General features: G+C 50.8%; 2 protein-coding genes across 3 annotated transcripts in view; both read left to right on the top strand.

Annotated features, from left to right (window-relative positions):
* UBE2F (ubiquitin conjugating enzyme E2 F (putative)) overlaps positions 1-7,598 on the top strand; it is a 48,666-nt gene extending 41,068 nt beyond the window's left edge. The window contains exons 8-10 of one of the 2 annotated variants that reach the window (XR_013333546.1): positions 855-887; positions 4,090-4,152; positions 6,926-6,949. Coding sequence is in view for 1 of the 2 variants with exons in the window: in XM_077757498.1 (XP_077613624.1) it covers positions 855-887; positions 4,090-4,152; positions 6,926-6,976 (147 nt within the window). In the remaining variant the exon portion in view is untranslated. Of the gene's footprint in view, positions 1-854; positions 888-4,089; positions 4,153-6,925 lie in introns of both variants that reach the window. The other variant, XM_077757498.1, reaches the window with a different exon arrangement.
* Positions 7,599-8,741: 1,143 nt separating this feature from the next.
* The window catches only part of SCLY (selenocysteine lyase), a 50,165-nt gene continuing 45,062 nt past the window's right edge, over positions 8,742-13,844 (top strand). Inside the window, exon 1 of the mRNA XM_077758378.1 lies at positions 8,742-8,782. Coding sequence (XP_077614504.1) covers positions 8,742-8,782 — 41 coding nt within the window. The remainder of the gene's footprint in view (positions 8,783-13,844) is intronic.

Here is a 13,844-nt window from a genome sequence, read left to right as displayed (position 1 = left end):
CCTGTCATCCCGCTACCCAGCAGGCCCCCCTCCCCCTCCGGCCTGCTGGGTCCTTTGTGGGGACACTTCTGTGGAAGCTCCCCCGACACAGACTGTCCGACCTCTCTACCAGACCCAGCTCCAGCCCAGGCCCGACCCCCTCAAAAGGACACGGGTGGGCAGCTGAGAGAAAGCAGAGGGGGCAACCAGAATTGCCAGTTAGCATATGAGTACCGAGTGGGGCTGAGAATCAGCCTAAGAAAGACCAGGCTGGGGCCGATGGGGAGGAAGGCTGAAAGGGAGTCTGGTTGAGTGACAGAAGGCCGGTCACTCCAGACAGGACAGTGGTTGTCCGTTCTATTTTAATGAAAATTTCTGATCTTTGAATGTTACGAAACATTAATCTTCCTTGATTTCCAAAATAATTAGAGCCAATTGTTAGGAGGCCCATGGACCATGGGTAATTAGCTTATCTGGGGTCCCCAAGAGGCCGCAGATGCAGAAACGACAGATTTTATCGTAAAGACGACTCTGCCGAAGTCTGGATTGTATGAGAGGGTGGTGAGGAAGAGGAGACACGGGTGCGGTTCTCCTGAGCAGACACCCGTCTTGGGCCGGGCCTCACCTGGGGGCACTTTACGTCACCCTTGATTCTATACTTCCTGCCCATGTCTGCTCACCTCCGCGTTCCCAGAGCCTGTCGTCACACTGAAGGGAAGTTGCTTTCTTTTTTTTTTTTATTAAGTTTCTGTCATGGGGAAACAGAGCTTGCTCAAGATAAATCTGACACAGTGCAATCCACATGTCTCTGTCATGGGTTTGAAAGACTTAAGCACACGAGAGCCTGAAACTTGTTTTCTTCTTTCTCATTCCAGGATGTTGTTTGGGGATTAAACTCTTTGTTTACTGTAAGTACATTGATGAGAATCCCAAGTTTTTCTTGATTCCTCTGCCTCTTGGTTTTAAACCTCACATTAAGGATCACACAGGGGGGATTAAATACAGCGCCCTGTACAACACGCTGAACCCCTCGTTTCTGTCCTGTTCTTACAAGAGGAACAGTGACACGGGACCTGAGGGAGTGTCGGGGTAGCACACGGGGAAAGGGGAGTTGGGACCCCTGTCGGAGCAGCTGCCTCTGCCCTCTGGGGCCGGGCCGTTCGCAGCCCTCTGCTTCCTCCAGGGGCGTCCGGCCCGGCCCCGCTCCGCATGTGCCCGCACTGGCAGCCCCGCTCCCTCCCACGTGTCCTGGTTTGGGTGAAGGAGCATGTGGTCGCCCGACTTCTAGACTTTTCACAAGCCCAGATCATAGAGTCATTCTCTCCTCAGTGACAAGCTGCCCAAGTTTACTATCCTCAGAAAACAGCATGTCACAGCCAGGGTCTGGAGGGCGGGCAGGAGGTATGGGGAGAGGCTAAAAGTGCATATGTGAACTGTTTAATGTAATATTCCTTTGAGTTTTTACATTTTGATCTTAAAAGAGCCTTAAAAGAAATAAGCTTCAGGGGCACCCAGGTGGCTCAGTCAGTTAAGCGTCCAACTTGCTCAGGTCATGATCTTGCAGTTCACGAGTTTGAGCCCTGCCTCATTCTCTGTGCCGACAGCTGGAAGCCTGGAGCCTGCTTCAGATTCTGTGTTTCTCTCTCTCTCTGCCCCTCCCTTGCTTGAGCTCTGCCCCTCTCTCTCCCTCCTTCTCTCTCTCTTTCTCTCTCTAAAATACATAAACATTTAAAAAAAATTTTTTTAAGAAATAAGTTTCAGGGGGGTGCCTGTGTGGCTCAGTCGATTAAGCATCTGACTTCAGCTCAGGTCATGATCTCACAGTTCGTGGGTTCGAGCCCCGCTTCGGGCTCTGTGCTGACTGCCAGCTCAGAGCCTGGAGCCTGCTTCAGATTCTGTGTTTCTCTCTCTCTCTCTCAGAAATAAATAAAACATTTAAAAAAATAGGCTTTAAAAAAAAGAAAGTTTCAGGGATCTGTCTCTGAGGGGGGGAAATAAAAAGCTTTTAAAAAGCTTTGCTACTTTTTTAAAAAAAATTTTTTTTTTAATGTTTTATTTATTTCTAGGAGAGAGAGAGAGACAGCATGAGCAGGAGAGGGTCAGAGAGAGAGGGAGTCACAGACTGAAACAGGCTCCAGGCTCTGAGCTGGCAGTCAGCACAGAGCCCAACGCGGGGCCCGAACCCACAAACCGCGAGATCATGACCTAAGCGAAAGTCAGACGCTTAACCGACTAAGCCACCCAGGCACCCCAAAGCTTTGCTACTTTTAAACTCAGCGACCGTCCACGAGAATGGGCCCGTCCTGGTCAGCCCACAGGATGGCAGGGCATTGGAGGGGCAGCTTCAGCACCACGGTCAGGTGCACAATGTAGCATCCGGAATTGTGGTATTTTTGCTCACACCTTCAGCAAAATGAAAAGCAGTGGGGCCTCAAAAGTAGCCCTCGAACTCCTGCCTCCCTTTGCCTTGGCATTCGGTGTCCCAGGTCACACCTGCAGCACAAGCCACAAACTCAGCAGCCCTGGCTTCAGGCCTCCCCTGAACCCCTGGGAAGGTAGCACTCGAGGGCACCGAGCCTCCGTTGTTTGCCTGTGATTCTGGTTTGGCTTTTCCATTGCTGTGTATGGTTTACTTCCAGGGCCACAAAGGCCGCCCCATGAGATAAAATCCCCCCCGCTGGTTGCTGCCGTTTCTTTGATTTGGTTCTTAATCCAGAGCAGTCCTCCTCGCCCCCCACTCCAGTGCTCCGAACTTTCCAAATTCTGAAGAGCCAACCAAAGTTGCTGACTAAGCCAATATATTCATTTTAGGTCAGATATGTGGTAAGGAAGATAGAGAAATTTTGCCTGGTGGTCTTTATAAGCGTTAGGTATCTCACGTGTATGCTTTATATTTGTGCCAGTGTCTGGGACTTTACAGTTAATCATAGAGAGCATAGCGACCTATGTGGTTTTTTGCAGTATTTGTAACATATTGGTCATACTCTATGTTTATTACCAAATCAGAAATACAGTCTCCAAATGTAACATTTCTCCTGAAGAGAAGTACAGGTGTCTTTACAGTGGCCATTGATGGCTCTGGAAAGCAATGACTTCTAAGAACAAATCTCACTACCTTGGTTTTTAAGACGAGGTGTAGGGGAGGGGCGCCTGGGTGGCTTAGTCAGTTAAGCGTCCGACTTTCGCTCGGGTCATGATCTCGCGGTTCGTGGGTTCGAGCCCCTCGTCAGGCTCCGTGCTGACTGCCAGCTCAGAGCCTGGAGCCTGTTTCAGAGTCTGTCACTCCCTCTCTCTCTGACCCTCCCCTGTTCACACTGTCTCTCTCACTCTCCTAGAAATAAATAAAAAAAACATTAAAAAATTTAAAAAAAGACGAGGTGTAGGGGATATAAAGATAAGGCACAGCCTCTGATTTGAAATCCGTGAGGAGAGGGGAGTAGCCATTCCAGAGTTTTCTTTCTTTTTTATGATTTTGTTTTTTTAAGTAATCCCTACACCCACTTGGGGCTCGAGCTCAGAACCCAAAGTCAAGAGTCGCATGCTGCACTGACGGAGCCCCCCAGGATTTTCTAAGGCAGAAAGGTCTGGGGGGACGGGCCTCCTAGCACTGTGTCGCGCTCACTCGGGCACCCCGTGCCACTCCTGCTGGGTGTGAGTGCCGTGCTGTGGGGGTGGGTAACGGATACAGAGAGGATCCAGTTAGGACAGCGTGGAAACCACAGACTCACACAGACTGAGACGTGCATCACAAAGTAAAGGGAGAAACGAATTTTTGAAGAAAACAGTGGGATTTTTATTTGGAAACGCTAATGAGGGGTTCTTTATCAAAAGTAGCGGTAGAACTTAATGTCCCCACCCTCCATTTTCACCAAGCGTCGGACGGTTGTGTGTAAACATCCACAGTCTTCCAGCCCTTCACCACCATGCTGAAGACACCACACATTCAGCTGCTTCTGTCACAAGACCCGCGGCCTGTAGTGGAATTTCTCCACTCTCTGGATGCTCTCCATGCTGACTAGATTTCTGTTTCCTGGTTCGTAAACTGGAGACGTATAATAGCAGAAAAACAGATTCTTTCCATTGTTAACTTTGAGTTTTTCTCTTTTTAAGGATCTTTTGAATTTTGATGATCCGCTGAATATTGAAGCTGCAGAACATCATTTGCGGGACAAGGTAAGCTGGCGACAGCGCTCTGGGCTGATGGGTTCAGTAAAGAGATGACTTCTCCTGATCAGATAAATACGAAGCTGAGAATGGTAGGTCCAGGCCTGCAACTTAAAGCGATTGATAAGTAACAGGATAAATGTGAGTAATCTCTGTAAAGTATATGACCCAAGGTCAGACAGAAGTGTTTTTATTAGATGTGATTTCCTAGTAGAATTCAATCCGTGGGATTTAAACCCCCCCCCCCGTCCTTCTGTTGCACTTACGCTCGCACACTCACGTGTCTGGTTTTGCTCCAACGTAACGGGATCCTGTTTATTACTCTTAATCTTCAATTCTTCAGTTCTGCTTTTTTCAACCATTTCGTTCTGGGCACTTAGGTTTTTCCCATGTTTTTTAACTCCAACTATAACACTAATACAATAAATTTGCCTTGTACACACTCCCTAAAAGTACTTGAACGGAGTGTAGCAGCGGGATGGGGGAGACGGCCCTGTGACTGGGACGGGGCTGTTAGGGGCCGTTTGGCACCACTTGGGGCCGAGCTAAGTAGCCAGTGAGGCCCGGCAGACAGAACTACAGGGGTTACTTGGTTGGGTCGTAGACCCTCGAGTTTCATTTTCTGAACCAGATTCCCTGGTGAATCCTCCCACCCCAGAAGTTAGCCACCCAGTGCTGTTACCAACCCCTGGTGTGAACATACAAAGTCCTAAATGCCTTCAACCTGGCACTAAATGCTGCACTTAAGAACGGCTGCTTCCGTGTATGTACGACCTGTGGGGGGCGGGGGAGGGATGCCAGAGCGTGTGGTGGCTCCTGCAGCCTCGAGCAAAGGGGCAAAGCAAGCTACTGCCCTGGCAGGGCCCCAAGAAGGGGCAGGAGCGCCCGCCAGAGCTGCGCCCCCAGCACAGGCCCTGACACAGGCTCATGAGACCCTGTGACAGGCACAGCAGGGGCCAGAGAGGGAGCGACAGACTGCCAGTCCGGCAGAGGAGGCTGGGAGCAGAGGAGGCCTTCGGTGCGCGGGCCCCGGGCAGGGGCGGCCCCCGGCTGCTCTCACGGCTCCCCTGCCCCACGCTACCTGCGCGGGCGTGTGCTGCCTGGCAAAGCCTTGGTTTGTCCGCTGCACTGACGAGCCCTCGCGGGTGTGCTCCTGGGCCCCGTTCACGTCGTCACTCCACTGTCCTTGTCCCTGACGAGGGCTTCCCCGCTTAGCACTGTGTCATGTAAGCCTTGCCAGGGAAAGAAAGCGCCGCTAATGGGAACACTCACAGGGCTACGTGGAGAAAGCCCCGTTAAGAATTGTCTGTCCGTTTATTTCTCTTCGGGGGTGGTTCTCGGTCCTTTGTATGAAGTAAGGGGAAGCCTTGCACCTGTAAGCCGTTTGCCCCAGTGAGATGGACCTGAAGTCCTCCAAACAGTGATGCCTCCACATGGATTCTGCGAAGTGCGCCAGCGCCTCCCACGTCCTGCTGAGTCAGGATGGCAGATGGTGGCCACTTCAGTGCCAGGCGAGGTGCTAACGCTCAGGATCCATTGACAGTCACTGTCCCCCTGGAGGGACGAGCTAGTGGGCAGAGGCGGAGCATAAATAAGCAAGCATAGCCTGTGGGCGGAGGCAGCAATGTGTTCCCGTTGTGTGTAGGCTGCTCAGAGGCCTTTCTCATAGGATAGGAGTAGAGATCTGACGTGAACCAAATGGATATCGGGCAAGAGTATTCTGGAGTATTGACTGTGCAAAGGCCCTGAGGCAGGAGTGTGTGTGGGGTGCTCAGTGAAGAATACAGAGGCCAGCGAGACTGGAGCAGGGTTCAGGACAGCAGAGACATGATAGCGGCAGCAACCTGACGTGGCCTTTCCAGCCTCTGTCCCACACGCTTCTCAGGGCGCATTTATTCTCCTGATATTTCCACAAGGGAGGGACTCCTGTTATCCCTGATGTGCTGCCGAGGAAGTAGAGCCACCAAGTAGGTTAGAGACTTGCCAGGAAGGGGCAGAGCCCAAGATGTGAACCCAGGCACACAGGCCTTGCTCTGGGGACCCTCAGGCAGGGGAGGAGGTGGGATGCCCGAGGGCCTCTTGGAGGCCATGGGCCCCGGCCTCCTGGGGGAGGGGAGAGCACGGGGTCAGACTGAGCAGAGGCAGCTTTGGTCTTGAGGGCAGGACAGGGTGGGGGTGCCTGTGGGGTCTTCACATCCCGCGAGCTGTGGCTCAGCTTAGGCGCTGACGGTACTGCCGGCTTCGGGGTACTGTGGGAATGGCCAGGTCAGGGCCGCCGGGAGGACAGTCAGAGCTCCCGACTTCAGGCCCCCAACCACTTCCTGATGCTCAAAACCGGGAACCCCCCCAACCTTGAAAGGGTCACTATGTGAATGGAGCGTGGGGACAGCAGGCCAGCTCGGTGCCCTGCCCTTTCTAGGTGGCGCCCNATAGTGGGCATATTTTAAATCGGCAGCAAAGTGTGCGGGGGTCATTCTAGAGGGACAGATCTGGACACGGGTCTTCGGGAGAGCAGCAGCTGACTCCTCCCCAGTTGCGGTCAAGAGCCCTGTCCTGACCTGCACTGTCACCTTGCCCACACTGTGGGCCGCCCTCTCCCCATCTGCAAAATGAAGGGCCTCAGGCTCCCTTCCACTCAGATTCTGCATGTGTGTCCCCGCTTCCAGCCCTCCTGGCACGGTGTGCCGCACACAGCGGGCACCTGAAATGGCAGGGNGGCTTCCCTCGCTAACTCGCTCCCCCTTGTTCCTTCTCTCCCTGATCCCTCCCGCCCGCTCCACAGGAGGACTTCCGGAGTAAAGTGGAAGACTACATTAAGCGTTATGCCAGATGATAGGAGGAGGAGACGGGGGGGCTGTGGACTGTGTGTTGTAGGCTTGTCCCCAACCGCAGCCGGAAGGGAGCCTCCTCCCCAGCCCTCACGCTCCCTCGGACCCCCGGGGTCGTCCGCATCCTGTGACCACGCTGTCCCGAGGAAGAACCTCTTCACGACTGCCCATTGTAGATGGAGAGTCCCACATAAATACAGCAGGAAAATGTGTCTGGGGTTCTGAAGAGTTGTCTGCTTGCCTTCACATGTTTACTTTTTGGAAACTGTACTGTACAGGCTGGGATGAGATTCCTGACACGTTGTCATGAACTCAGAACTGAGGCTAGCGCTTGCTTCTCCCCCTCTTCCCAGAGCCCCTCCCCGCACGAGTGATGCTCATGACGTGCTCAGTGTAGCTCTCGGCCGTGCGGTCAGCAGCCCCCGCTACACACTGTGATTGAATGCAGATCCTCTCCGCTCCCTCCCGCCGTGTCAGTCCCGCCTAGGTGTCCTGAACCTCCCAGAATGCGTAGTCATTCACTGTAGACCTCTTACTGAAATGCGTATTTTATTTAATGTAAGTATATTTTGGAACAGATTTGTAATTTGTACAATTTAATGCTTTAATTATTTTTTTCTATCCTCATTTAGTTTGTATTTTCATTGTATAGAGCAGACAGGAAGATAGATGTTGGGGGAGAAATACAAAGAAAACCTGAAAGACACATTATTCCTTCTGTACAAATGAAACAAGAATTTGGCTTTAAAAATCAGCTCTTTTGGGTCCAGATGGGGCGAGGAAGTTTTTGGAGCCTTTTGAAGTTGGATCTGGGCGATTGGAAACAAAAGGCAGGGAGCCCTCTCTCACCCGGTGCCCAGAGAAGACTGGCTGGGGCCCAGACCAGGCAGGGGCTTGGTGCTTCCGCGGGGCTCTTGTGGTTGTGAGCCAGTCGCCAGTGCCAGGGAGCCAGACTCCCGTGTCCTGAGGGAATTGGCCCACCGGTGTCTGATGTCACTGGGACCGTGCCTGTGGCCCTCCGAGTTGGCTGTGGTTCCGGGCCACCTGCGGGGAGCCTCCTAGGGCCTTGGATGCCGGGAGGCCGCAGCCGCATATGGCCAGATGCGGTCTGTACTTCAGAGCACTAAGGAGGCAGGCGGGTTTACCCCAGCGTTTAGACATCTGGAGCAGTGAGATCAAGTGCAAAATAAACGTTAGCGTGGTTTTCACTTGCTGCCAGCCTGGCACGCCCAAGTGTAACGGACGGCTGCCTCTGGCCTCTGGATCCCCCTCTGCCACCTACCCGGCTGGTTGTTTTCCTAATAATGCAGTCTCTGATTCCGAGATCAGTGCGTCCTGGAGATCGGCAGGGAGGGAACGTAGGCCATGCTTCCCGTTCGTAGTCGGGAATTGTGCCTTTTAGAGTGAGGGGGTCCTGACTAGCTGGCCACCCTGGTGCACGGAGCAGGAAGAGTGGGGCTGGATCGCGGTGGCATCGTGGAGGCCCTCATCCAGGCCTGTGAGGAAGACAGCAGGAGTCCTCCCTCCTGGAGCCTGGAGGAGGCGCTGTAGCTTACACACGTAGTTGGAGCTCTGCCCAGCGTCACAGGGACCTGGTCACCAGGACCCGGGGCAGATCAGCAGCTGGTCTGTCTGCCCACATGCCTGAGTTCTGCCCCTGTGACCCAGGCCACGTGATTCTGTGCCCGGGCAACCCAAGACCTGAGTCATGACACGTCTCACGGCACTCAGAGCTGCTCCCAGGCTGCACGGCTGGTGGTGCAGACAGAGATGGAAGAAATGACGCCGGTGCCCATGGATATCTGCACGTCGTAGGTAAAAGAGCGCCTTCTGGACAAGACGGGAAGATAACAGCTGCTAATTGTGACCTTGAAATATTTGCACAGTAGAAAAATACTTTGCTTACCAGAGATCAATCAATTCCTCAGAAATGGCCTTTCCACGTGACAGGGTCATCCCTGTCTGTCCGGAGGGAATCCCTCAGAGGCCTCCCTTCCCCCATCTTGGTAAGGTGTGCACCCAGCCCAGCCCATTGCGGTGGGGAGCCAGTCCTGCACTAGGAATGTGGCCGCTGGTGCCCGTGGCTTCTTTTGGTGGTCGCAGAACCCTGACTTGCAGGCCTTTTGGTTTCTGGGAGTCCCCTCCACACTTGGGTCAGAGTAACATTTCTGACTCCAGTCCATGTGCTCCGTCAGGCCGAGGATAGTTGGTGATTTCCGATCTGACGGGGGAGGGTTTCCTGAGACAGCCCTGGGGCCAGGTGTCATGGGGCAGGCCCTGGGGATGTGGGGTCCCGGGCTTCTCTGATGTCTGCTTGGGTCCCGACTCTGAGCGCTAGAATTTGGGTGTCAGCACGTTTTCCAAGCACACTCACAAGGAAAGAGCTCCTGAGTAGACCCATCAGAAGGGAAAGGCTCCCATCCCTCACCATCCCTCAAACACCCCACCTGCAAGTCCCCTCGCTCCTCAGTCTTTGTAAGGAGCCAGGGCGAGGGTGTCACTCTGGTGTTCTTCACATCCAGTGTATCTGCGCTGGTCCAGGGAGCAGGGTCTGGGGTTATGGTGAAGTTAACAAGACACCCTGTTTTCTCTGCTTTATCCACCGAAAGCCTTAGAGGGCTGCGGATGGTTTCTGCCAGCGTGTACACCTGCCAGAGAAGTCTGCAGTCCAGAAATTTCACGTGCGAGCTTTGTAAAGGCTGGTTCGGACTCTGCAGTAACTAAGGTAGTTTGCATAGTCTTTAAAAGGAACATGGCACCTTAGTGTTTGCTAGTTTAAATGTTTCAAGATGTCCAGGCAGATTTTCCACTGCCCTTAGCCCGCCATCCCCGTGATTCAGCTGGAGCCGGGCCAGTCTCAGCAGAGCCTCGGGCCCCCGGGTGGCCCAGCCAGCGTGCCTTCCTCTTTCAGCAGCAGGAAGAGAGATCGGGCTGGGCTCTGGCGCGCAGCACAGAGATCCCAGGGGGCAGACTTCAACTGCGAGGCGGTGGTGCTCCCAGAGGACACGTCCCCCTGTTACTGGGGTTGCTGTAACCCCCACCCCCACCCCCGTTCTTTAAAGAACCCCTGTGAAGAAAATCACCAATTCCTATTCCATCAGACTTTTCCCCCGAGTGGATGATCAAAACAACCAGACTATTAACGTAAAATCCCAACCAATTGTAAAACTGAACTGCCAACTGCAGTGTGTAACGACCTCTCTCTGCCAGTACAGCCTATCCCGGCGTTGCTTCCACTTTCACTTAAAAAGGGTTTTTACCTTGGGAAGTCAGGTTTGCCACGAGTTCATTATTCATCAAAATGCCCAGTAAAATGCTAATATATAGTCTTAGCAAAATAATGTATTTTAACTTTGCCAAAGAACTTGGAAAACAAGAGCACCTGTCACTCCCCTTTCCTTCCTCCTAAAGCCCTGCCTCAAGCAAGTCAACAGCTTGGAGGGACTGACTCAGAGGGGTCCGTGTTGCCCATCGAGGTCCCCACTCATGCCCGGGTTTCCACGGGTTACCAAAATCGGTCGAGTGAAAGAAATGTGGTTTGAAAGAAGTTCTTCAAAAAGGCCAGTGATGAAGGCATTTGGGGACCTTGCCTTGTTAAGAATGTCTATTTATTCATGTTAAGCTGTGTAAAGAGTTGAATTATATTCTTTTTTTTAAAAAAATCATCTTAGGGCTCATTCATTTCCATTGCCAAGTTCACTGAGCCAGAGTTCTTTGGTACACGGGCCTGGTGGAAGAAACCATGCCCGCTCAAGGGAGCCTGGTGCAGGAGAGATGGGACGGCACCCCAGCTCCACAGAATGGGGTGAATCCTTGCCAGGGGCCAGTGGTCAGGAAAGACCAGCTGTGGATGGCACGGCACCTTGCGGNTCAGCAGCTCTCTCTCTGCTCTGATGCCTGTGTGCTGCCGGCTCCGTCTCCAGCCTCGTACAGCTGACTCACCTGTGTTGCAGTTTTTGGTGTTGGGTTTTTATCACCTCAGTGTCCGACCTCATTGACCTTCCTGACCACTCATCGTTCCCACGCACCACGTGGTGCTCCCCATTCGTGGATCTTATCAAACATCCCTTGAAAAATGCACTCCAACCTCCACAGCCCTGTTCATCTGTGTCCTGCTTAGGTCTCCAGCCCCCATCTCCTCAGAGACTGGAGGTGGGAGTGGGGGCTCGGAGTTCCAGCCCTCTGGTCAAATGATTGGTTCCCCCCAACACCAAGCTTGAGTGTGGCAGGAAAGGGCTTGCTGCAAATAACAAAAGATGTTTCTTTCAGCGGTATTGCTGTATCACTGAGACAGTCCAAGGGTTTTACGAGCTCTGTGCCAGGAAACAGGGACAAAGACCAGATACACATTTCTTATCATAATCCGCAATATAACAATTAGTCATTAGGGAAATGCAAGTCAAGACCACTTCACACCCACTAGGATGGCTAAAATAGAAGACAGTAACAAGGGTTGCTAAGGATGTTGGGAATTGGAGTCCTCCACACTCCTGGTGGGAATGTGAAACTGCAGGCAGTTGTGAAAACACTGGAACATTTTATCAAGTTAATATAAAGTGAATGTAACAAGTTACCATGAAGTTACCATATGACCCAGCAATTCCCCTCCTAGGTGTACAACCAAGAGAACTGAAAATGTGTCTTCATGTAAAAATGTGTCCATAAATGTTCAGAGCACCATTATTCTTAATAGTTTAACTGGAAACCCAAGCATCCATCAACTGATGAACTGGAAAACAAAATTGGTATGGCCAGACAACGGCCCAGTAATTCTCAATCAAAAGGAATTGTGGAAACACACTTACCACCTGGATGGACCTCAAAGACATGAACACATCTGAAAGAAGCGATGGTTCCATATAACTGAAATTCCCAGAAAAGGCAAATCTATAGATACAGAAAGTAGCATAGCTGTTGCTAGGGGCCGTGGGAGGAGGGAATGGAGACCGAATACTAAATGAGTCCAGTGTTTCTTTTTGGGGGTGATGAAAATGCTCTGGAATTAGTGATGATGGCTGCACAACCTTGTAAATATACCAGATTGTACACTTAAGTATTTAATGTTTATTTTTGCGAGAAAGAGAGTATGAGTGGGGAAGGGGCAGAGAGAGAGAGGGACACACAGAATCCAAAGCAGGCTCCAGGCTCTGAGCTGTCAGCGCACAGCCCAGGGTGGGGCTCCAACTCACAGACCATGAAATCATGACCTGGGCCGAAGTCAGATGCTTAACCAATGAACCCACCCAGGTGCCCCAAATTGTACACTTAATGAATTTAATGTATGTGAGTTATAACTGCTTTTAAACACGATTGAGGAATCAAGACAGAATACTAAAATAAATGTCTGAATAACCCACAGGAAGGCAAGTAAAGAGAAACAGGGTTGAAAACCAGATGAAACAAATGGAAAACAATAAAATGGTACATTTAAGAGTCAACATTAATAATATGTAAGTGATCTAATACGCTGATAGCCAAGATTGGCAGAATGGATTACTGTGGTTTTGGAAGATGTACCATTGTGGGGAATCTGGAAAAAGCACCTCATATCATTTATTTAAATGATATGTAATTTATGTAAATCTACAATGATCTCAAAATTTTCCATTAAAACTATATATCCAGCACCCAACAAGGTAAATTGTTCAGTGCCTCCCACTGTAACACAAAATTACAGCCCAATACAAAATCACAAGGTATGCAAAGAAGAAAAGATGCGTGGCGAGGGGGGAAATCAGCCAAAAGGAACAGACCCAAGATGACAAATAGGACAGAACTAGTAGAGAATTAAAAAAAACAGTTGAAGAAGGTAGAGGAATGATTCACATCAAGATACAGAAAATATAAAAAAGACACAAATGCAGCCTCCAGAAAAAAATACATACCTGTGATGAAGAAATATACTAGATGGGCTTAAATAACAGGTTACATACTGCAGAAGAAAATATTCATGAACTTGAAGAAGGTATAACAGTAAAAACAATACAGAATAAAGGACAGGTGGGGGGAAATTAGGGCAAAGAAAAAATAGACTTAACGGAGCTATAGGACGACTTCACACACCCAATATACTTGTAACTGGGGGTCTTCAGAGGAGCAGGGAAGCGAAACGTATTTGAAATAAGAGCTGAAACATTTCCAAACTGATATATTCTACAAGCCCACAGATCCAAGAGGGTCAACAACTCCACAGCACAAGGACATAAAATTACACCAAGTCATGTCCAAAATTGCTTAAAAGCAATGACAGAGTGGGGCGCCTGGGTGGCTCAGTTGGTTATGTGTCGGACTCTTGGTTTCAGCTCAGGTCATGATCCCGTGGTTCGTGGGTTCGAGCCCCGTGTTGGGCTCTGTGCTGACGGCACGGAGCCTTCCTGGGATTCTCTCTCTCTCCCTCTCTCTCTCTCTCTCTGCCCCTCCTCCACTCTCTCTGTCTCTCAAAATAAACTTTAAAAAATGTTTTAAAAAAAAGTCAATGATAGAGCAAAACTATTAAAAGCAGGAAATAAAGACACATAATACGCAGAGGAACAAAGAGAAGGGTGACAGCAGATTCTCACTGGAAGCAATGCAAGTGAGAAAACGGTGGAGAAATACGTGAACCAAAAGAAAAAAATTCAAGATAAAATTCTTTATCTAGAGAAAATAGCAAAGATGTTGGCAAAAGACTTTTCCCAGGTGGCTCAGTGGCTCAAGTGTCTGACTCTTGATTTTGGCACAGGTCATGATCTCTTGGTTCTTGGGATCAAGTCCCATGTCAGGCTCTGCACTGATAGCACAGAGCCTGCTTGGAATGCTTGCTCTCTCTCTCTCTCTCTCTCTCTCCCCCTCCCTCCCTCCCTCCCAAACCAGGAAAACATTAAAAGCAAAAGC

Source organism: Crocuta crocuta, unplaced genomic scaffold (genome assembly GCF_008692635.1).
Source record: "Crocuta crocuta isolate KB4526 unplaced genomic scaffold, BGI_CrCroc_1.0 scaffold290, whole genome shotgun sequence".
NCBI lineage: Eukaryota > Metazoa > Chordata > Mammalia > Carnivora > Hyaenidae > Crocuta > Crocuta crocuta.
This window is presented reverse-complemented; position numbering and strand designations above follow the sequence as displayed.